The sequence below is a fragment of the Podarcis filfolensis genome, assembly GCF_964270895.1.
Source record: "Podarcis filfolensis genome assembly, chromosome: 3".
Classification (NCBI taxonomy): Eukaryota; Metazoa; Chordata; class Lepidosauria; order Squamata; family Lacertidae; genus Podarcis; species Podarcis filfolensis.
This window is the reverse complement of record NC_139606.1, coordinates 121,433,031-121,454,955: the sequence shown is the minus strand read 5'-3', so window position 1 is coordinate 121,454,955 and position 21,925 is coordinate 121,433,031. Positions and strand designations below refer to the sequence as shown.

Genomic DNA, 21,925 nt, shown 5'->3' with positions numbered 1-21,925 from the left:
GGCTGGCCCTGGCACCTGCAGGCCGGATCCTGGAGCCACCTATGGACGTGGGCAGTCTAGTGGACTGCACAGAGAGCTTTTTTTGGAAGACGGTAGAGAGACTAGCTAATTCAAGGGCTTAGGAAGTGTGTGTTGCGGGAGTCCACTCTATTTATCGCCACGCAGGTCCCCCCTTTTTCTCCAGAGAGCTCAAGATCCTTGGTTCTTTCTCTTCTCACTGAATCCTCACAACAACCCTGTGAGGGAGGTCAGGCTGAGAGGCAGGGACTGGCCCCAGGCCACACCCGGATTCGAACCCTGGTGTCTCCCAGGTCCTAGTCAGACACACTAACCACTACACCACACTGTCTCTGCACGATAGCCCTTCCCATTGCAGGAGTCCAGAAGCAAGAGCATCATCTCACCAGCCTCCCAGGCGACCCTTAGCCCACTGCCCACATAGCTGGCATAACATAGGCACACATTGTACAATCACAGAATTGCAGAGTTGGAAGGGACCCTGAGGGACATCTAGACCAACCCCCTGCAAGGCGGGAATAAAGGAGGCAGAGTGAGGCAGGCACTTGGTTTCCCCTCAGACAATTCCTACACCTGTGGTTGTGCAGGCAGAAACCCAACTGGGGCACATCAAAGTGTGCCCACTGCAAGGGAGGCAAACCAAGCTGGCCAGATCTATAAGGCCCCACAGAGACTGCAGCTGCGATCTCTAAAATAACCCTTGCCAACCTTGTGCCCTCCAGATCTTTCGGTCTGTAGCTTTCGCTACACGGCCAGGCTGGCAGGGGCAACAGGGCACCAGGTTGGTGAAGGCAGAGCTACATGAACTCCCAAGTCAGAATTCCTGCATTGCAGGGGGCTGGGCTGGATGACCTTTGGGGTCCCCTTCCAATTCTATGATTCTAGGCCACCCTCCTTGGTCTGAGCAACTGAGAAGGAAAGTGGGCACAGCCTTCAAGGGACTCCCAAAGGGGAAGCAGAGCAAACCCAGATTCCGCATAAGAGAAACAGATGCACACTCCAGTGAATCGAATGCCACCTGCAGCCTCAGGCCTGCCCCTCTCCGGCGCCTCACCACTACAAAGTGATTTCTTAAAGCACATGCATGTTCATTCTGCGCCTTACAGTAAAGGATGCTGGGGGAGGGGGGTTATAATTGCAAAACTGCTCCAGGATCTGACGGATATTGGAGATGTCACTGGTGCTAGCCAATCAGCCCTGCCCACAGACGGAATTCGTTTGCAAGGTTGCAGCACTGTTTCCTTCGGGAAGAAATGTTATGTTTGGGCTGAATGTGGAAAGGGGGCAACTGTGAGGTTCCTTAAAGGTAAGTGACCCCTTGGATGAGCCTCATTTCCACCCCCCCAGAGCCTGCCCTCCCCCCTACACTGACTAGTCACCCCTTGCCCCTCGCTTGCAGTGGGGCGAGAGCCCCAACCGAAGACCCTTCCCACGTCCCCATCTCACCTTCGCTGGCAGGGGGGTCGGGGCTGTCCTTAGGGGTGCAGCGGCCGTTCTCCAAGGCCCGACCCCCCACCTCGCCCTCCGGGAGGCTGCTGGCCTCGTCCTCGCTGGGCTGCCGACCCTTCAGGTCGGTGGTGGTGCTGCCGCTGTTCTCGGGGCTGCCCGTCCCCACGTCTCCATTGGGCACTTGCTCCACGGGGCTGGTGTTGTGGGCAGGCGGGGGGCACTTGGGCGCTGAGGCTGTGTCTTTGGGGGCTTCTGCGCTCTCCACCTGGAAGGGAAAAAGGCGAGACAAAAGGCGGGACAAAAGGCGTGAGACGCTTCGCACCCTCCGGGTCGAGGGAGGGGTCGAGGGGCAGGGAGGGGCATCGTCCAAGACCCTGCAAAGGAATGACCCTTGACTGACAGCCTGGAAGGGAGGGAGGGGGGAGCCAACTTCAGGCAAACAGGAACCAGAGAAGTAGCAAGTCGCTGCAGGTGAGAATTCTCAAAATTCACATTTCCTTTTTTAAAAAATGCACTTCAGGTGTATGATGTTTTCATACACACAAATACACACACACACATAAAATTTTTGTTAACTTTTTCCGTTTTACAATTTAAAATACTCATTTAAACATTCTCAAAATACGACTTCCCTTCTTCTCTTTCCACGGTTCATTTTGCATATCACAAATCCCCGCATATTCTACAAAAACTAAACCATTCAGTATTCCATTATTGCATCCATCAAAACTTATTTGAAAAGTTGAATTTATCTGAATGCTGCCAACGTTTTCAGGTGTGCGCAAATCCCGCCCCCCCCCGTATATTCAATAAACGTTTTCCAATCTTCTCTAAACGTTTATGACTTTTACTGCCTAACCCTGAAACAAATGCAGCCAAGAGATTTGCGGGAGAGACAACGACTTTTCGGCAGAGCCATCACTGCACATGGGGAGATAGGGGCATTTATAGAATCAGAGAATTATAGGGTAGACCCCCAGGGTCATCGAGTCCAACCCCCTGCAAGGCAGGAATTGAAACTGAAGAATCCCCAACAGGTTAAAAAATTCAAATGAAGGCGAGTCCAGCACCTTCCGAGGTGGCTGAGGCCACTGGTCAAAGATGTTTGGGGAGCTTTTCTACACACAGCCACAAAACCACCTGCAAAACTGGTTTCCCACAAGCACCTGCCAGGAAGAGGATGCTCGACGAGATGTCCTTAACCCGCCCCCCCCCCAAGTGTGGTGTGACCATCAGAGGGTGGGCCGGGGCCTGGGAGAGCAGGGTTCGAATCCCGCCTCCGCCAGGAAGCTCACTGGATGATCTGGGGCCAGTCCTCATTTCTCATCCGCTGAATTACCTCGCAGGGCTGTTGTGAGAGTAGAACTGAGAGGGAGAGGAGAGCTCTGTGGGTTTGGGACAGAAGCCCACAGCCAGCAACTCTCGAGGAGTCCTCTCCTCCGTGATGTTGTTATGAAGAGCGCACTTGTCTTGCGCAAAGAAGTTACGCCACTTGTCCCAAACCGACTTCTTTAAATCAGGTTTTTGGCTGAAGCAGAGCTCAGGTGAGAAAAATCTCCCTCCTCCTCTTTGCTGCTCATTTGTCTCTGAAACTCTTTCCTGCCCCCCTTTTCTCCCTCTCCCCACAAGCTGCTGGACAGCCCCCAGTTGGCACCCCCTTGAAGAAACTGATCAGGATTTGCAAGCCTTGCTTCACCGGCGGAGGAAGAAATAAATCTGGTTCCATTGCAAGTGCAGAGATGCGGACAGGGAGCAGAGAAATGGACAGGGCACCCCTTCGGCTGGCCCACAGCGCCCCCCCCCCCAGGACTATCACCCAAGTGAGACAGGAAAGGAACATGTTAACAGGCAATGTTCTTGGGGGGCCCTTTGACACCTCTTTTCACCCACAGCCATATGCCTCCTGCTCTTAAATTCGCTTCCCTTTGATTCCAGGCGGGTTGACCTTACGAGGCAATAAGCCATTTGGTGGGGCCAAAGTCTCTGCCCCCCCCCCGGCACCAAATGGGCTTCTGTGGCGGGGGGGGGGGGCAAGGATGCTTCAAATGGCCTTTCCAGGAGGGACCCAAAGACTGGCAAGGCTGCCACCACTCAGAGGCCTGGTCTGAGCAACGTAGCGAGATATCCGAAGCCTCTTTAAGAACATAAGGGGAGTCTGCTGGATCAGGCCCACCTAGTCCAGCATCCTGTTCTAGCAGATGCCCATTTGGGGAAACCCGTGAGCAGGATTCGAGCACAAGAGCAAAACTCTGCTCTCCTGTGGCTTCCAGAAACTGGGATTTTGGTCACGCAGGCAGTGCATCACCATTGTGGCTTTTTGGGAAGGACTGCAGAGGTCCTGTGCTCCTCAGGCAGACACACAACTCTGGGTACCAGTTTTTTTTATTCCGGGTACCAGTTTTTCCTCTCCCCCCCCCCCGTGATTGTAGCCAGTCAGGGGCCACACCATGAAGGCAACCCCTCCACGGAGTCAGGTAGCCAATCTGAGTGGGCCACAAGGCAACATCACTGCGGGCAAACAAAAGAGGGAGAAGAAGGGATGCCTGTTGCCAAGGCAACAAGGTTGGCAGCTCCCAGCTTTCTGTTGCTGCACTGGAGGCTCCATTGGCCACCAGGAAGGGAAGGCAAGGACCCCATCCTCATCAGCCTGGTTGCCTTGGCAACAGAGGGAGGCATTCCCTCCTCTCCTGTGAGCATCCTGCATCCCCTTCCTTCCCAGCCAAAAGGCAGCTTTCCAGGGCAAAAAGCAAGGTGGGGAGGATCCTGCCCTCTGCATCTGGCGGAAAGTGGTTGTTTGAGGGAACAGGGCACCCCAAAAGTGGGGTTGCCTGCCAACAGCGACTCAAGATTGTCATTGCATACACAGAGTATTAAACACACACACACACCCGATTCTCCCACAAGTGAGGTCAAGTTAATCCAGAGGTACAAAACAGCAGCATCTCTCTCTTCCCACTCTCCTAGGGCGACACAAGGCAAGAAGTAGGTGAGTATCAGAGCAGACTTTTTTTATTTGGGGGGGAGCGTCAACAGCGGCGCCACCTCAGAGCCTTGCCCTCGTTCTTGCTCACTGGATGAGCACCCCATCTAAGACGCAGCCAGATCCAAACACGACAGAACGGACTTCCCGGCTGAATTGGGGGGCACGGGCAGTTGCTATAGCAACAGACCCAGTTACTAGTCCTCCGAACGGGAACTTTGCCCCCTCTGTGAGGCACCTGCCAACCATCTCCTATTAAGGGTGGTGGATTTTCCTACACTGGAAATTTTTTAACACGGTCATCTGTCAGGGATGCTTCACTAGAGATTCCTGCAACAAGGGGGTTGGACTAGATGACCCTCGGGGTCCCTTTCAATTCTAGGATTCTAGGAGCAGCCCATCTTATGACCCAGCAAACCGAAAGCTGGCTTTCAATGAGTCGGCTGTCACAACCGCCCAAGGGCTAAGTCAGGCCCTTCACCCAAATGCCAACCGCAGAATCAACTGGGCAGATGCAGCCCAGTGGTTAAAGGACTGAGCTGAGAACCCCAAACCCCACCACCAGCCGTGAACCCGGTCCTGCCTGCACAATACAGATTACAGTGGCCTACCTTGCAAAGTTGTTGTAAGGATCAGAGAGAGAGCCATTCAGAAATGGCAGGTTTTGAAAAGGGCAGTTCTTCAAATCCTACCACCAGGAATAAGGCGGTGAAGAAGAATCTGGTTGGAGCAGACAGGCCTCTGGGCTGACCCAGCCCCACGGAAGCCCTCACCCCGCCCCACGGAGACACCCACTCGCTTTCCTGCACGTGGCGCAGAGGGAGGGACTGGGCCAGGGGGCAGCGAGAACAAGGGCTTCCTCCTGCTCCCTGGAGGCCCCTGTCCCCGCGAGGACCGGCTCTCCCAAAATAGCACCCTGGACCCACCCACACAGAGCGGCATGCAAAGTGGGGCCGGCCCCACTCTCTTCCGCAAGGGACACCTGGGGAGGGGCAGAGCAGGGAGAAATCCACGCTGACACAAGGGACGCACAACGGGCAAGTTCACAACTCTCCCATATTGTGATGGTGAATAGTCATTACCCTCCGCAGCTGTAAATCATGCACTTGCGGCCCACAACTCTTCCCTCCTTCCTTCCCCTTTCCGCTCTGCCCAGGAACTGACCTCCTTGCCTTGCGCAGGCTGAGCACCAGGAGGGATGCGACCCATGCGCAGGGCCTCCTGCAAATTCAGCGTGCGCAACACAGAGCAGGCTGCAGCGGCTGCGCAACTTCGCATCTGTGGCAAGGAAGCACGGAGGCGCCATTTCAGAAAGTGCTCTCTGCATGGGGGAGCACCAGGGTTCCCCCCCCACCAGAAGCAGAAGCAGAAATTGAGGGGAGACCCACATTTGGGTGAGGGGGGGGCAGTTTGCTGGTCTTGTTGGTGCCGCAAAAAGCCCGACAGAGACTGCCGCCCCGAAAACAGCCACATGACTGAGGAAGCTCCACCCTGTTCCCATTTTACAGGTGGGGAAGTGAAGTGAGACAGGGATGTCACGCAGGGAAACCACAGCAGAGCAGGGTCCCATCTGCCCCCCCCAGCAGCCACTGAACCAAACTGTCGTTGGAGACGGCAGGCAAGGAAACCCGATTCATAAGAACAGGAGGTCATCTATCTAGATTCCTAGGTAATAATAATAATAATGTATTTAATACCCCTCCCATCTGGCTGGGCTTCCCCAGCCAGATGGGCGGCCTCCAACAAAATATTAAAATACAGTAATGCATCAAACATTAAAAGTTTCCCTGAACAGGGCTGCCTTCAGATGTCTTCTAAAAGTTGTTGTTCTCTTTGACATCTGATGGGAGGGCGTTCCACAGGGCGGGTGCCACTACCGAGAAGGCCCTCTGCCTGTTGCTTGGGGCGTTGGACTGATCTAGAAGGGATGTAGGGAAGGGATGGGAGGGAAGAAGAGGCCCTTGAAGCAACCCCCCCCAACAGCCCAATCTAAGGGGCATTTTAGCACACAACACCCTTCTTATTCTTTGGCGATCACTCACTAGCTGAGCAAGATGGTCTTCCATGAACATGGTTTTAACAGTGATCCGTAAGTGACTGCGGAGGCCAATTCTGGATCCACACATCCTTCCACAGTGGGGACATTGGTTTCTGGGCGGGAGTTGATCACAGTGTGAATTTGCCAAGCGTGCCTTCCTCCTAGCACGTTTCTCCCTTGTGTCTTGAGTTTGAGCGTCTTCAAAGCCCATGACACCTTTGGTCAAGGCTGTTCTCCAATTGGAGCACTCACAGGCCACTGTTTCCCAATTGTTGGTCTTTATACTACATTTTTTAAGATTGGCCTTGAGAGAGTCTTTAAACCTCTTTTGTTGACCACCAGCATTACGCTTTCCATTTTAAAGTTCGGAATAGAGCAGTTGCTTTGGAAGACGATCATCAGGCATCCGCACAACATGACCAGTTCAACGAAGTTGATGTTGAAGAATCATTGCTTTGATGCTGGTGATCTTTGCTTCTTCCAGGACACTGACACTAGTTTGCCTGTCTTCCCAGGTGATGTGTAAAATTTTCGGAGACCACCCACCCACCTGCCCCCTGGTACCCATATGAGGGTATGCTAAGCCTTCCATTTCTCTTGCGCCAGCAGATGTGGCTCCCCCCACCCCACAACATCCTGTCAGAGCTTTGGGTCCAGCCCCAGACAATCTGCTAATACAGTCATATCTCGGGTTAAATATGCTTTGGGATGAATATTTTCGGGTTGCGCTCCGCGGCGACCTGGAAGTAATGGAGCGCGCTACTTCCGGGTTTCGCCGCTCCCGCATGCACAGACACTCAAAATGACGTCACACGCATGCGTGGAAGCGGTGAATCACGACCCACGCAGATGCGGGTTGCGTTTGCTTCAGGATGCGAATGGGGCTCCAGAACGGATCCCGTTCACATCCAGAGGTACCACTGTAATTCCAAAAGCAAGCTGAGCCCCAGGCAGCCTACCCCCCCGCCCATCCCTCTCTGCTCCTGCAGCTGAAACAGGTGTCCTCCATCTCTCCAGCGACCTTGAAAAATCCACAGCACCAGAGCTGTCACTGGACCCGTCAGGGATATTTCCCTTAAATCCTCATCCCTTGAGGAGAGCCTGCTGGATCCGACCAGGGACCCCTCTAGGCCAGCATCCTGTTCTCACAGAGGCTGAACAACTGAAGCCCACAAGCAGGATCCAAGCACAAGATCTTCTTTCGTGAACTGGTCCTCTTTTCAAGCCATCCAGCTTAGTGGCTATCACTGCCTCCTGTGGGAGGGAGTTCCACAGGTGCTGCACGAGGAAGCAGGTGTTACCAACCAAGAGGCGAGAGCGATATTCATCCCCAGCCTTCTATAGGAGCTCCAAGATGCTAGCAGCTTGTGGGGGGCTAGCGAAGGGGGAGGAGAATTCAGTCCCCCTTGCAGCATGCTTGGTTTCTATGCTGGAGGGGGCACAGGAGGAATGGAGTGGTCCACCTAACCTTGCCAGTCCAGACGCTCACTCGCCTACGTGGCGTTCCATGTGGTCGCCTGCCTGCCACTTCTGCTCGCCCCTGGCGACCAGGCGAGTGCTTAAATGCAAGGCTGCATTAATCCCTTCCATGTGATTGTCACCCAGCCTCTAACCATGAGAGTTAAGCTACTGGCTATCATGGTTAATGGCTACTACTCAAGTTTCCATCTCTTCCTTTCTAAGTGGCTGCTGCCACAAAATCCTGTGGCTGGAAGTTCCACAGGACCTCCTTTGGCTGAAATGATTCCATCTGCCTGATAATTCAAAGCGGGTTTCTGGGTTCTTGCGGGGGTTTAGTCCCTGGGAGAGTTGTTGTTGTTTAGTCATTTAGTCATGTCGGCCTCTTCGTGACCCCCTGGACCAGAGCACGCCAGGCCCTCCTGTCTTCCACTGCCTCCCGCAGTCTGGTCAGACTCATGCTGGTAGCTTCGAGAACACTGTCCCACCATCTCGTCCTCTGTCTTCCCCTTCTCCTTGTGCCCTCCATCTTTCCCAACATGAGGGGCTTTTCCAGGGAGTCTTCTCTTCTCATGAGGTGGCCAAAGTCTTGGAGCCTCAGCTTCACGATCTGTCCTTCCAGTGAGCACTCAGGGCTGATTTCCTTCAGAATGGAGAGGTTGGATCTTCTTGCAGTCCATGGGACTCTCAAGAGTCTCCTCCAGCACCAGAATTCAAAAGCATCCATTCTTTGGCGATCAGCCTTCTTTATGGTTCAGCTCTCACTTCCATACATCACTGCTGGGAAAACCAGAGCTTGAACTATACGGACCTTTGTTGGCAAGGTGATGTCTCTGCTTGAGACCAGGGCCAAATGCACTCTGTGATGCTCATGGGCTGTGACTTTGGGCCGGCTGCTGCTTCCAAGCCTACCTCACAGGCAGGTTGTTGCACGGAGAGAAAATGAGGAAGGGGGAATCACCTTGAGCTCCTTGGCATTGATAAAGGCTGTAAAATAAAATTCCAGACGCACAAAGCCACAAGCACACGCCCCAACCTCGGGCTGCGTCTGGCTGTTTTATACAAGAATGTGGGGCAGGGCAGGCCAGCTCCACGGAGGGGGCTGAGCGTGCACACCCCACTCCTGGCCTCCCCCTCCCCACGCATCATCTGCAGCAGAGAGCGCTGGCCCTTTAACTCCACGAGGATTTTGGGGACTCAGCCAAGCAGCTGCAACCATTCTGTTGCTGGGCCCCCGCTTTGGCGGCAGCGAGACAGCAGCCTGGCCACCATCCAGCAGCCCTCCAAGCAACCTGGCCTGCCTGCCTGCCCCGGGCAGACCCCTCGCCCTGCCGGGCCCGATCCAATTTCAGGAAGCAGGCAGCAGCGCTGGGCGAACAGCCCTTCCCAGGCGTGTGGCCGGGGGCCAACTCTGCTCCTCGCTTGCCCTGGCAGCAGACGCAGCCAAGAGTCAGGTTGCAGCTCCACAAGGCAAGGGGGCAGAGCTGAAGGGGGGGCAAGGAAGGAGCCCCACAGCCAGGAGGAGGAAGAGGCGTTCCCATGCGCCCCCCAAGAGTGCTCAGCTGCATCAGGGGCTCGCAGAACCAGGAGACCCCACCCCGTGGAGATCACTACGAGGGGCAAGACAATTTTAATAAAAAAAACCAGAGGCAATTTTTCCAGTTACAGATAGGTAGCCGTGTTGGTCTGCCATAGTCAAAAGAGGTTGATGGACTTCCATTTAATGCGGCTCAATGTGGTGCCTTCCTTTTTGACTAGAGGCAATTTTTGTTAGGGTTAATCGGAGAGGAAATTCAGAGATGTAAATTTGTTTATGCACGCCACAAGGGCTGCAAGAATACTCCTGGCCCAGAAATGGAAGCAGCAGGAACTTCCTACACTGGAAGCCTGGCAGGTGGAATATGTGGAGATGGTAAAGCTGACGGGGAAGATCCGGAATCGGGAGACAAACTGTTTCAAAAGGACTGGAGCAAATTTATATTTTATATGAAAGGAAATTGTAAACACTCGAAAACGTTTGTAGGCTTAAATTGAAATGTTTTGTAATGTGAAAATAAGGATCTGGTTTACATATAAGGAGGTAATTATCATAAAAAAGAAGAAGCTCTAAGGTAAAAAAAGTGGTTATAGAAATGCGAGAATTTAGTAAAAAATGTTTGGAAGTCAGAAAGAGGGGGGAAGGAAGTCGATGCTCTGTCTGAGCAATGCTTTATGTTATAGATTTGTGTAATGGGGTGTAATTAAATATGAAAACTCAAAAGTTATGTGGAAAAAAGAGGGGCAGGACAAGGGGCCGGGCACCCCACCTGTTGTGGGTGCTTAGCCAGGACCTGGGCCTCCCCCACCCCAAATAAAGGTCTGGGGGGGTTGGCAGGACCCAAAGCAGAGACCCCACAAGGGAGGGAGAAACAGCGGAAGATCTCCCATAGGCAGCACAAGAGAAAGAGAACCGGAGAACTGCAAAGCTGGAAGGAGCCCCCCAAGGTCATCCAGTCCAACCCCCTGAGATGCAGGAATCTCAGATGGCCTCCCAACCTCTGCTAAAAACCTCCAGGGAAGGAGAGTCCACCATCTCCCGAGGGAGACCATTCTGCTGTCCAAAGGCTCATCACGTCTTAACTGCTATAACAAGGGTGTCTCTGGACCTTAAATGGAGGCTCATAATATTTAGAATATACTGGACCCCATTACATTTGTTTTAAAAAAGGGCTACCTCAGGTATCTAACTGCTGGAGATGCAACAGGGATAATGCTTCTCTAAAACGCATGTTTTTTCATTGTCCTCTGTTGAAAGGTTTGTGGCAGAAGGTAACTCAAACTATCAACAGAGCTGTACGGAACAACCTTACATTGACAGAGCAAAACATCCTCTTGAATTATATAGCCAGCACATGGTACCCTGCAAAAGGACAATACGAGTGGATTCTCCTCCGTGCCTTTACCATGGCAATAAGACGGAGACTGAAGAACTGGAAAAATTAAAATGCAGCTCTCTTCTATGACTGGGTTGAAGACGTATACAACCTCACAACATATGAACAACTTACAAATAAACGCAGGTTTGCCATGGACAAATTCAATGATACTTGGAATCCATTCTTACAAATACTGTAATAGGTTAAGATCTGGTGAAGTACAACTCTGTAAATTACAGTTTTGAGTTTTTCTCCCTCCCCACTTTATTTTCTCTTCTACACGGGTTCTGCTCCTCTTTCTTTTTCTCTCTCTTTTATTTATTCTCACCATGTTCAGTGCACATATAATTATGTACTTCTTGAATTTTCAACAAAGATGTTAAAAATTAAGTAAATAAAAATAAAATGTTTGTTTAAACAGGAAAAAAAATCAATCCTTAGCACACCCACCCTTCCCCCATTTAGCCAGGTACATTTTTTAAAAACCAGGTCACACGTTTCCCAAAGCACTTCCAACAAGCGAGCAAAAGCAAATGCAACTGACCCCTCAGGCTTCTCCCCTCTCCTTCGATGGCCCCTCAAGTCAGCCAGCTCATTGCAATTTGGAAAGCAACGTACAGAGATTAAAACACAGACATGGTTTCAAATACACACACACATAAAATCAATACGAGAAATCAAACAACGAACAGCAGGCGACAACACAAGCTATCAACAACAGCAATGAAACCGAGAAGGAGCAGCCGGTGTCAAGCACATTTCAGTTAAAAGCGCATGCAGAACAAATGCTGATTTAAGATAGGATGTAAAGCTGGGTAGATTTGGCCCCTGGGAACCCACTGCTGCGGACGGATGAGACACCGAGAAGCACAGCGTTCAAAGGGGCCCCCACGAGTCGCCTAGTCCAGCCCTCTGCAAGGCAGGAACCGCAACTGCAGAATCCCCGTCCCATCTGGCAAAAGAAATCCCCAGGGCCATTTCCACAGCCAGGGGGGCCAGCACTGAGAAGGCTCCGTCCTCGGGAGACGCCAGCCTAACTTCCGAAAGAGATCTCAGCACTTGGACTTCTTTGGGGGGAGATGGGGGTCTTCCAGCCGTTCCTCTTACAAAGGGAATCCCCCTGGGGAGATTGTGTGGGTCAAAAGGGGCTTTTCTAACCTTGCCCAGCGAGGAAACCATCGGGCAACAGCGGAATCCCGTGCGCCTGGCGGTGTCTACGGGAAAGCGTCTCGCAGACGGCGCCTCTCCTGAACTCCAGTTTACGAGGCCAAGAACGTGAAGCTCTTTCACTCAAAGCAGCCGAGGTCGCTGCTTCCACATCCCCTGCGGGAGCGGATTCACAGGAGCATTTGTGCGCTTTGCCAGAGGTGACGGGCAAGTCTGCGCATGCCCACGCTTCCAGAGAGGGATGTCGCCGGGAGGGGTATTCTTTGCAGCAGGAGAGGCCAGGGCAGGGGAGGGTGCGCTTTGCAGGCGCACACGTGGATCTGCGGCTCTCAGAGACGCCCCGAAATGCGGGACTTTCTCTTCCTTCCTTCCGTGGCCTGGTTCCCGCACCAGCCAAGACCATAGGTCTACTCTGAGGAGCCCTGATCCACCGCTGCTCTCAGAACCGGGAGATGAAGAGCCGAGCGCCCAGCTCCCCTGCTGTGTAACTCGGCCAATGCCGCCTCCTGGATCCTTCCTCAAGAGGAGACACACAAAACCTGCTCCACAGAGGCTTCTGCCAGCCCAGGCCACCGTGCCTGGGCCGGCATTTATGGGAACCTGCAAGTGCAAGAGGTCCGTCTGTGCCCGGTCACCCTCGCCCCCCAACGGGTCCTGGGCCCCCACTCACCACGGGCTGCCTGCGCTTCCTTCCGGGACGGCCTGCTTTCCTGGCGGGGATCCCTGCGTCTGGCCTCTCCGCCTTGCTGCGGTTCTCATCAGGGTCCTCTTCACCTTGCTGGAGAGGGGAGGGAGGGAGAGAGAGGTGTCACCACAGGTAGGAGCGGAGATTCCAAAAGACCAGAAGAAATTGTTCATGCCCAGAAACTGTCAGCCCAAAGATGCAAAGAGGAAGCAGCTCCGACCAGAGAAGAGTGGCAAACCAAGTTAATGGACTAGGCTGAAATGGCGAAACTACAGTGGACGCTCGGGTTGCGAACGTGATCCGTGCAGGATGCACGTTCACAACCCACAGTGTTGACAACCCAAAGCGGCGCGTCTGCGCACGTGCAGGTTGCGATTCGGTGCTTCTGTGCAAAGCACGATTTAGCGCTTCTGCACATGCGCGACCCCCAAAACCCGTAAGTAACCCGTTCCGGTATTTGCGGGTTTCGGCGGGTCCGTAACCTGAAAAAACACAACCTGAAGCGTCTGTAAAAAGGTTAATACATTGGCAGGATTTTAAGAACACTTGTAATTTTAGAGATAGTATAGGAAGTTTGAGGTAAAAAATAATTTGCAATGGAAATGATATGCAGTTGAAAAAAAATTTAAGGAACGGGGGGGTGTCACGGGATTCAGAGAATCCCATTTTATGGATTTGATATTGTTTTTGTGTATATTTTTCTTTTGTTTGCTGTTGCTGTTGTATTTGTTATTGTTTGTTTTTATTTTTGAAGAAAATTGAATAAAAATATTTTTAAAAAAAGAAAAAGAGAGATCACCCCAGGTGAGCTTGTAGGACAGCAAGGTGACGCTCAGGGGCAGAAGGGCACACAGGAGCAGACTTATCCTGCCACACCAGGGGTTTTTTGGAGGGGGCAGAGTGTGTTAAGAGGTAATGTTCTAAATGGTGGAATTGCACTATTCACAAGATCAAAGGAGGAAAAAGACATTCAGCTGGCACCAACTAGAAAGACCAACAAAGGGCAGGTTTTTCATAGAATCACAGAATTGTAGAGTTCGAAGGGACCACCAAGGATCATCTAGTCTAGCTCATGACAATGAAGGAATTTGATTCAAATCATGTTTTTCTCAGCTCTTGCTAGTGCACTGCTATACAGTCATACCTTGTGTGGAGTTAGGTTCATGTTGCGTCTTTTCGGCTTGCAAATGCGGCAAACAGTTTTGCCGCGTGCGCAGAAGCGTTCTGCGCGCTTTGCACATGCACAGAAGAGTTCTGCGCACTTTGCACATGAGCAGAAACGCTCTATCGCGCTCCGCGCTTGCGCAAAAGCACCACTCTAGTTGCAGGCTTTTTGGGGTGCGAATGGCACCACAGAATGGATCGTGTCCGCAGCTAGAGGTACCACTGTAATGACTGTCTCAATTGCTTTTTGAAAGAACGTTTTGAAATGCTTGTTTTTATTTACTGTGTGTGAGAAAATATAGTTCTGAAGCCGAGGGGGTTTACTGCATTTGTCATTCCCACCCCCACACCAAGAAACCAGCACATGGTGTGCTTTTAAAGAGCATATTTTGTGCAGATTAGTATAATGAATGTGGCCCCTGAATGAACCTGCAGAACAAACATCAGAGTCCCACCCAGCTGCACCCAGGAAGGGAACAGGGGCTGAGCCCCTTCCCAGCATGGCGACAACCCCCAACCGACCCACACCTGCCTCCCATCCTTGCCAGCGGAAGGTGAAATTGTGCCCAAGAGACCTGTGGACTTTGCAAGGCACCTTCCTTGGCCCAATGAGGATGCTGAGCACCCCAAATCGAAAAAGCCTTCCTGCCTCTTTGCCCTGAAGCAGCCAAAGCACAGCCAGCACCCTAAACTGCCCCCAAACCCCGCTTCTCTTTGGGGTTTTTGCTCCAAAGACCTCCTATCCCGATGAAGAGTTTGGTGTAGCCTGAAGGCTTGCTCAGAGTGTTGGGGCTTTCACAGAGGATCTTCAAAACCGCCCAGTTCCCTGCGCACTGGCTCTGCTGCACATTCAAAGGGCCTAAAATGCCTCCATGGGTAGTCAGGACGCCAAAGCCCCTCTTCTCTTGGCAAGGGGGTTGGACTAGATGACCGCTAGGGGTCCCTTCCAACTCGGAAACAGAAATCTCCCAAAAGTTCACCAGATGAAAGCTTTAGGTCTTGGGGCCTAAGGCATTGTGTGGGACTACGGAGAGGTGCATGGAGCTGCGCAGGTCAGAGAAGGGACCCTCAAAACTTAAAACAGCCGCAGTGTCAAGGCAGAGAGGAGCGTAGGAAGCGGCTGTGCACTGGGCCTGACGGCTCCTCTGTCAACTTTGGCCAGAGACACTCTGCACGACCTCAGGCGAGTCTTTCTCCATCACCACCAAAACCACCACCTCCACCTCTCCTTTCATCCCTCCATAAAACGGGAAGGAAAATCAGGATGTCCAGAGAGCCTGGCTGCTGGGTCAGACCAAAGGGGGCCTCACCCAGTCCCAGTCCTCCTCTCCTACAGTCCCCCCTGCTTGTGGGAAGGGCCCAAGGGCCACAGCAGCAGCCCCCCCCCCCAAGATGCACAGCGACAAGTAATCGAAAAGCTGGAAAGGAATCACGCCAGGCCTAATTTCAGAAATCTCTAAAACGGGCACGCCTTGGAGAAAGCAGACAGAGAAACGTTTTCCTCCCTCTCTCGTAAGCCAAGACCTACGGACGATGGGAGATTCAGGACAGATGGAGGAAAGCTCTCATTTGAGCAGCGCAGAGGGGAACTGTGCCCCTGAAGGACCAGGTGCGCAGCCTGGGAGTCATTTTGGACTCACAGATATCCATGGAGGCGCAGGTTAATTCTGTGTCCAGGGCAGCTGTTTACCAGCTCCATCTGGTACGCAGAGTGGTGCATGCTCTGGTTATCTCCTGCTTGGACTACTGCAATGCGCTCTATGTGGGGCTACCTTTGAAGGTGACCCGGAAACTGCAATTAATCCAGAATGCGGCAGCTAGACTGGGGACTGGGAGCGGCCGCCGAGACCACTGGCTCCCAGCACGTTTCCGAGCACAATTCAAAGTGTTGGTGCTGACCTTTAAAGCCCTAAACGGCCTCGGTCCTGCATACCTGAAGGAGCGTCTCCACCCCCATCGTTCAGCCCGGACACTGAGGTCCAGCTCCAAGGGCCTTCTGGCAGTTCGCTCCCTGCGAGATGCCAATTTACAGGGAACCAGGCAGAGGGCCTTCTTGATGATGGCACCCACCCTCTGGAACGCCCTCCCATCAGATGTCAAGGAAATAAGCAGCTATCTTATCTTTAAAAAACATCTAAAGGCAGCCCTGTTTAGGGAAGTTTTTAATATTTAATGCTGTATTGTTTTTAACACTCAATTGGGAGCCACCCAGAGTGGCTGGGGCAACTAAGCCAGATGGGTGGGGTATAAATAAATTATTATTATTATTATTATTATTATTGCAAGCTGGTGCCCAACATCTTGCTCTGCCTTCCTTTGGACCCCCACCGGTGAGGCCGACAGGGAGGGTCTTGTTGCCTGGGCAGCCCAGGACCTCCAGACACACTGCCCAGGCTTGTGGCGCATGCTAACGCAGCAGTTTGACTTGACCCCCAAAGGTGCCCTCCCTTCTCTCTCGAGACTGACAGGTGCCCTAGAAGATGGACAGGAAGAGAAGATGCTTCCTTGGCGGAGAAGACGCAGCCTGAAGGCCCGGCCGACAAACAAGCAGGCGGGTTGATATGTGATCCCAGGACAAAGTCAGGAAAGACCTCTTCCCCTGCGCAGGGAGGCTCCTCCCTCCAGCCGGCTCGGATCAGGTCCGCCCCGCTATAAATCAAGTTGCTCCAGGTGCGGCGAGCCACCTGGCTGCCTGCACAGCCCCCAGGGCCCCTCCAACCCGCCTCCCTCCTGCTGCTTCTGCCAAACAACTCCAGGGAAAACTCCCTTGTTGGGGGGGGAGCAGGGGAACAGGCCCCCTCCCTCCGAGGGCCGGATTCTCCTGCAGAAACAGGGCTGTGCAGCAGGCAGCAAGTGACGGAAACAGCAGGCAGGAGCCTAGGATACTGGAATGCCTCTGGGGCAGCCTGGGCACAGGAGCTGGGGGGGGGGGCAAAAGAGAATCACTCTCCTCTCACGTGGTTTCCAGAGGTATTGCCATCCTGTCTAGGGGCCATCGATATCGCTCATCCTCTTTTCAAGCCCTCAAGGCCCTGTGGCGGGGAGTTCCACAGTTCCAACTACGCGCTGTGGGGAAAAGTTCTCTCTTTCCTCTGTCCTGAATCTTCCACCTGGATGTGCGCACGTTCTGCTGTGCTCAGAGAGGGAGAATGCGCGGGGGGCGCACACATGCAGTGGAAACACAAAACCCCGTTTCAGGTGTCACCTGGGACAGGCGCCTGAGAGACTGTGGCGCAGAACAGGGGAGGGAGGGCCAGGTGAAAGCCCGCAGGGAGCCCTCTGCACGAGCCCTGGAGCCTCCCACGCAGCCTTAGCGGGCTCCTGCGCCAGGGTGACAGAACAGCGCAAGTGGCAGACTTGTGGGGTGAGCGCCAGTCCCCGGATGGTCCTCAGCAGCAGCAACGCCTAAATGCTGCCCCTTTAGGGCTTTCCAGGTGTGGGGGCTGCAAGAGAGCTGGAAGCCGTGAACCGAGCCGGAGGGAAAACCCCACGGACACATAACGCACGCCTCAATGGAGAGCGGCTCTGGAACTCGGCACCGTCAGGCCACAGCAGAGCAACCCTGAGTCAGTCCTGGCATGAGCCAGGCTGTGCCAGCTGGCTCCCAGCCCTCCGGTGCAAAAACAGGTCTCTTTCTCTCGCTCCGGTTTCCTTGATCCTGGAACGCCTCACCTGCATTCCGCCCCCCCCCCCACACATGCGCATGACAGCTTTGCCTCTCTCTGGTCTCCCCTCCAAACATTATCCCATTCCAAACTGGCACATAATACCCCCTTCTGCATTTGTAAATACACAGATCTTCCCGAGTGGCAACATCTCCCCTTTGGAACTCCCCGCCACTTGAGCCTTTGCTCTGTTTGGCACCTGCTGAAAGCATTCGTGTTTAGACAGGCCCTTCCAGACATTCAGGAAGAGGATGAGCGTTTTCGTCCGTTTCCAGTCCATTGTTATTTTAATTTAACTTTGAGAAAGGTTTATTGGGGGCGGGATTTGTTTTTGTTTTTTCTCTTTGTTCTTTCTTTCTTTTTTGTTTCATTTTCTTTCTAGGAATATAAAATGTGTATATAATTTTTGTATACATGTTGGAAATTATATTATAGTAAGTCCTGCAATGTAATATGACAACGTTTACCGATGTGATATAAAAATGTTAACAAATAAATAAAATGCAAATTCAAAAGAGAGAGAGAGAGAGAGAAAGAAAGGTTTATTGATAATGTTAATGCTTTCTTTAAACCACTTGGAGGTTTTGGGGTCTTCCCCACCCCCCCTTTAACCAATCAGTAGTATATAAATTGTATGAAATAAAACACAGTATTTTTAGTTGCCGGTTTGCCAAAAGTGTTTCAAAGATTGTAACTGCTTTTTTGATGTGTTGTTAATTATAGCGTACGGTTTATGCTGTGCTTAACGATGTTTGCAAGACGCTTTGGGATTCGTGTGAATGGAGAGTGTCATAGAAATAAAAGGCACCCGTCCGTCTTCCCCCTCCCTGGGCCTTTCTGAGAACTCAGCTGAGGCTTCTTCTAACACCCACAGGCTACCAGCCCCCTGACCCAGGCCTTTGCCCGCCTCTCACGAGAGAACGGAGCATGTGCAGAGGATCATCTCTCTGGCAACCTGCCCCGGGGCTCCCTGCAGAGGGCTGGACTAGATGTGCCCTGGGGGTCCCTTCCAACTCTGAGGTCACCCACACACTTTTGGCTCGGCATTACAGGGGTACCTCGGTTTCCAAACAGCTTGGTTCACAAACAACTTGGAACCCAAACGCTGCAAAACCGGAAGTAGGTGTTCCGGTTTTTGAACTCTTTTTTGGAAGCCGAACCTACTCTGTTTTGCTTCTGCCTGTGTTTCCTGTTGCGCTTGTAATTCAAGTCTTCCGTTTCCGATTGCAGTGTTTTGAGGTGATATTCAGAGCTGATATTTGGTGCTTTTGTTTTAGCTATTTATTTTGCGTTTTTTGTTTTGAGGCTTTTTCAGTTAATTTGTTTTTGTGGCTGTGTGGATCCCAGTTCAGCTACTGACGGATTGTGTGACTGCGGAAGTGGATAAAAGCCCCCCCATCCAAACAATGACTATCATCAGTGCAGCTATGACAAATTTTTTATTTTAATTTTTATCATCTACAATACAGTTTAATTTATTTTATAGTACAGCACATTGATTATTTCTTTCATTTTATGGATCAATGGTCTTGTTAGTTAGTAAAATTCATGTTAAATTGCTGTTTTAGGGGTTGTTTTTAAAAGTCTGGAATGGATTGATCTCTTTTGCATTCCTTTCTATGGCAAAGCACACCTTGGTTTTGGAACGCTTTGATTTTGGGATGGACTTCCGGAACAGCCGCCCTCCAAGCCCAGGAAATTAAGAAGGTACTTAAGTGTACCTTTCACAAGAAACCAGAGGCCTTCCTCCTGGGCATGGTGGGCCAATTGGTGTCAAGGAAAGATAGGACATTCTTTATGTATGCTACAACAGCAGCAAGAGTTCTTTTAGCAAAGTATTGGAAGACACAAGAACTACCCACGCTGGAAGAGTGGCAGACGAAGGTGATAGACTATATGGGACTGGCCGAGATGACTGGCAGAATCCGAGACCAAGGGAAAGAGACGGTGGAAGAAGATTGGAAGAAATTTAAAGTTTATCTTAAGAACTGTTGTAAAATTAATGAGTGCTAAAATGTCATGGGTAATGTAAAACAGAATTGCAGCGATAAATGATTGGGTAAGAGAAAAAGGATTAAAGAAAGTGAATCATAAGTAATTGAAATTAGGGGTTGCTGAAAAAGTTTAAAACAGGGATGCAGAAAAGGGAGGTATGGGGAAGTCGTTGAAATAAGGCTTAAGAAAAAGAGGTTATGAAATTATACGTGTTTATATGTTTGTTTGTCTATGTATTGTTAGTTGTGAAGTGTCTCAAATTTATGTTGGAAAATGAATAAAAATTTATTTAAAAAAAATAATTTATTTTATAGTACAGCACATTGATTATTTCTTTCATTTTATGGATCAGTGGTCTTGTTAGTTAGTAAAATTCATGTTAAATTGCTGTTTTAGGGGTTGTTTTTAAAAGTCTGGAATGGATTGATCTCTTTTGCATTCCTTTCTATGGGAAAGCGCACCTTGGTTTTGGAACGCTTTGGTTTTGGGATGGCCTTCCGGAACAGCCGCCCTCCAAGCCCAGGCTGCTCCTCTGCCCCACAGACTGCAATGCTGCCCATCTCATTATCAAAGAATCAAAGGAGCTGGAAAGCACCTGAGGGTCATCTAGTCCAACCCCCCTCGTAATGCAGACGCTCCCACCCCAAAAACCGGAGCTGGGTTAAACCCGACGCTGGAGAAGACAGAGAAGACCTCTCTGCCCCAGCCCATAATAATAATAATAATAATAATAATTTTTTATTTATACCCTGCCCTTTCCGGTTCAAAAACCGGGCTCAGGGCGGCTAACAACAAATTTAAAAGACTTTAAAACACTTAATTATAAAAGCAGCATAAAATACAGTATAAAAGCCATGAATAGCAATAAAATTCAAAAATCAAAAATCAATTAGATAACCCCCAGGGCTAGCTGGCTGAATTGGTCCTACTTGGGCCAGCGAGGAGACCAGGGGAGAATTAGCTGTGGGATCCCAGAGTGGGTAATCTTCATAAAAAGGAGAGGGGGAGGGAAGGAAGGGGAATAAAAGATCAGGCTGAATTCAAATTAAAGGCCAGGTGGAATAGCTCTGTCTTACAGGCCCTGCGGAAGGATAATAAGTCCTGCAGGGCCCTGGTCTCCTGGGACAGAGCATTCCACCAGGTTGGAGCCATCACTGAAAAGGCCCTGGCCCTGGCGGAGGCCACAAACTTTGCACAGGTGCAATCGGCGTTGGAAGGGGCACCCAAGGGTCATCCAGTCCAACCCCCCAATGCAGGACTATCTTTGCCCAACGTGGGGCTCAAACCCGTGACCTTGAGATCCATGGATTGAGCTCTCCTGCAGGCTGTTACAGGCCCTGCTGCCACCCTTCCCAATCAGAGCACGCCCCCGCTGCGCCCCCCGCTTACCTTGTGAGCATCGGCTGACTCCCGGTCGGCGGAGGGGCTTCTGGTGTCGACGGCCCCATTGGACGGCATGGCGAGCGAAGCGGCAGGGGGGAGGCGGGTCCCCTTGGGGGGCTCAAGGTGCAAAAGGCTTCGGGGGGAGCAGGAGAGCTGGCACGCCGAGGGCCCCCCTTTGTGGATGGATCCGTCCTGGTTTCCCTGCCACCTGCAAGGGCCAGAAGAGAGGAGGCGGTCAGAGGGCCAGACCCAGGGCAAGAGGCGCTCACGCACTGGGGCAGGGAGAGCCCCTCGCAGGCCGGGGGGGGCAATCATTAACAAGCCACAGCCTTGGCTCTGGGTGAGCTGGGGGGGCCAGGGCCACTCGCAGAAGGAAAGGTCCCCACCCGGCCCAGAGACCCCCACCCTCAGCACCCATTGGTAGGGCAAGAGCCTATGGGGTGGGAGAAGGAACAGGCCTTGGCGCTGCACAAGGTGCAATGGGGGGTAGGGGAAAGGGGGTGGAGGTGGGGAGGGGGCAATTGCATCTGCTACTTCAAGGAGATTAGTCCCAAATCTGGGACCCAAACCAAGAGATTCAATCTACAAGAAAAAGGAGATTCAAACATGCATTTTAAATTGCATTTTAACCTGTATTTTAAACTGGGTTCCCCCCCCTTTCCCCCTAATAATAATAATAATAATAATAATAATAATAATTTATTTTTTATACCCTGCCCATCTGGCTGAGTTTCCCCAGCCACTCTGGGTGGCTCCCAATCGAGTGTTAAAAACAATACAGCATTAAATATTAAAATCTTCCCTAAACAGGGCTGCCTTCAGATGTCTTTTAAAGATAGGATAGCTGCTTATTTCCTTGACATCTGGTGGAAGGGCGTTCCACAGGGAGGGCACCACCACCGAGAAGGCCCTGTGCCTGGTTCCCTGTAACCTCACTTCTTGCAATGATTTTACTGTGTATTTTATTGGTGTTAGCTGCCCTGAGCCTGGCTCTGAGCGGGGTATAAA

General features: G+C 51.7%; 1 protein-coding gene across 3 annotated transcripts in view; it reads right to left on the bottom strand.

Annotated features, from left to right (window-relative positions):
- The window catches only part of DNMT3A (DNA methyltransferase 3 alpha), a 90,682-nt gene that overhangs the window by 55,916 nt on the left and 12,841 nt on the right, over positions 1-21,925 (bottom strand). For all 3 annotated transcript variants that reach the window (XM_083605038.1, XM_083605040.1, XM_083605039.1), the window contains exons 2-4: positions 20,924-21,125; positions 12,696-12,803; positions 1,465-1,732 (exon numbers count right to left, since the gene is read on the bottom strand). In XM_083605038.1, the coding sequence (XP_083461164.1) occupies positions 1,465-1,732; positions 12,696-12,803; positions 20,924-20,992 (445 nt within the window). In that variant the 5' untranslated portion in view covers positions 20,993-21,125. The remainder of the gene's footprint in view (positions 1-1,464; positions 1,733-12,695; positions 12,804-20,923; positions 21,126-21,925) is intronic.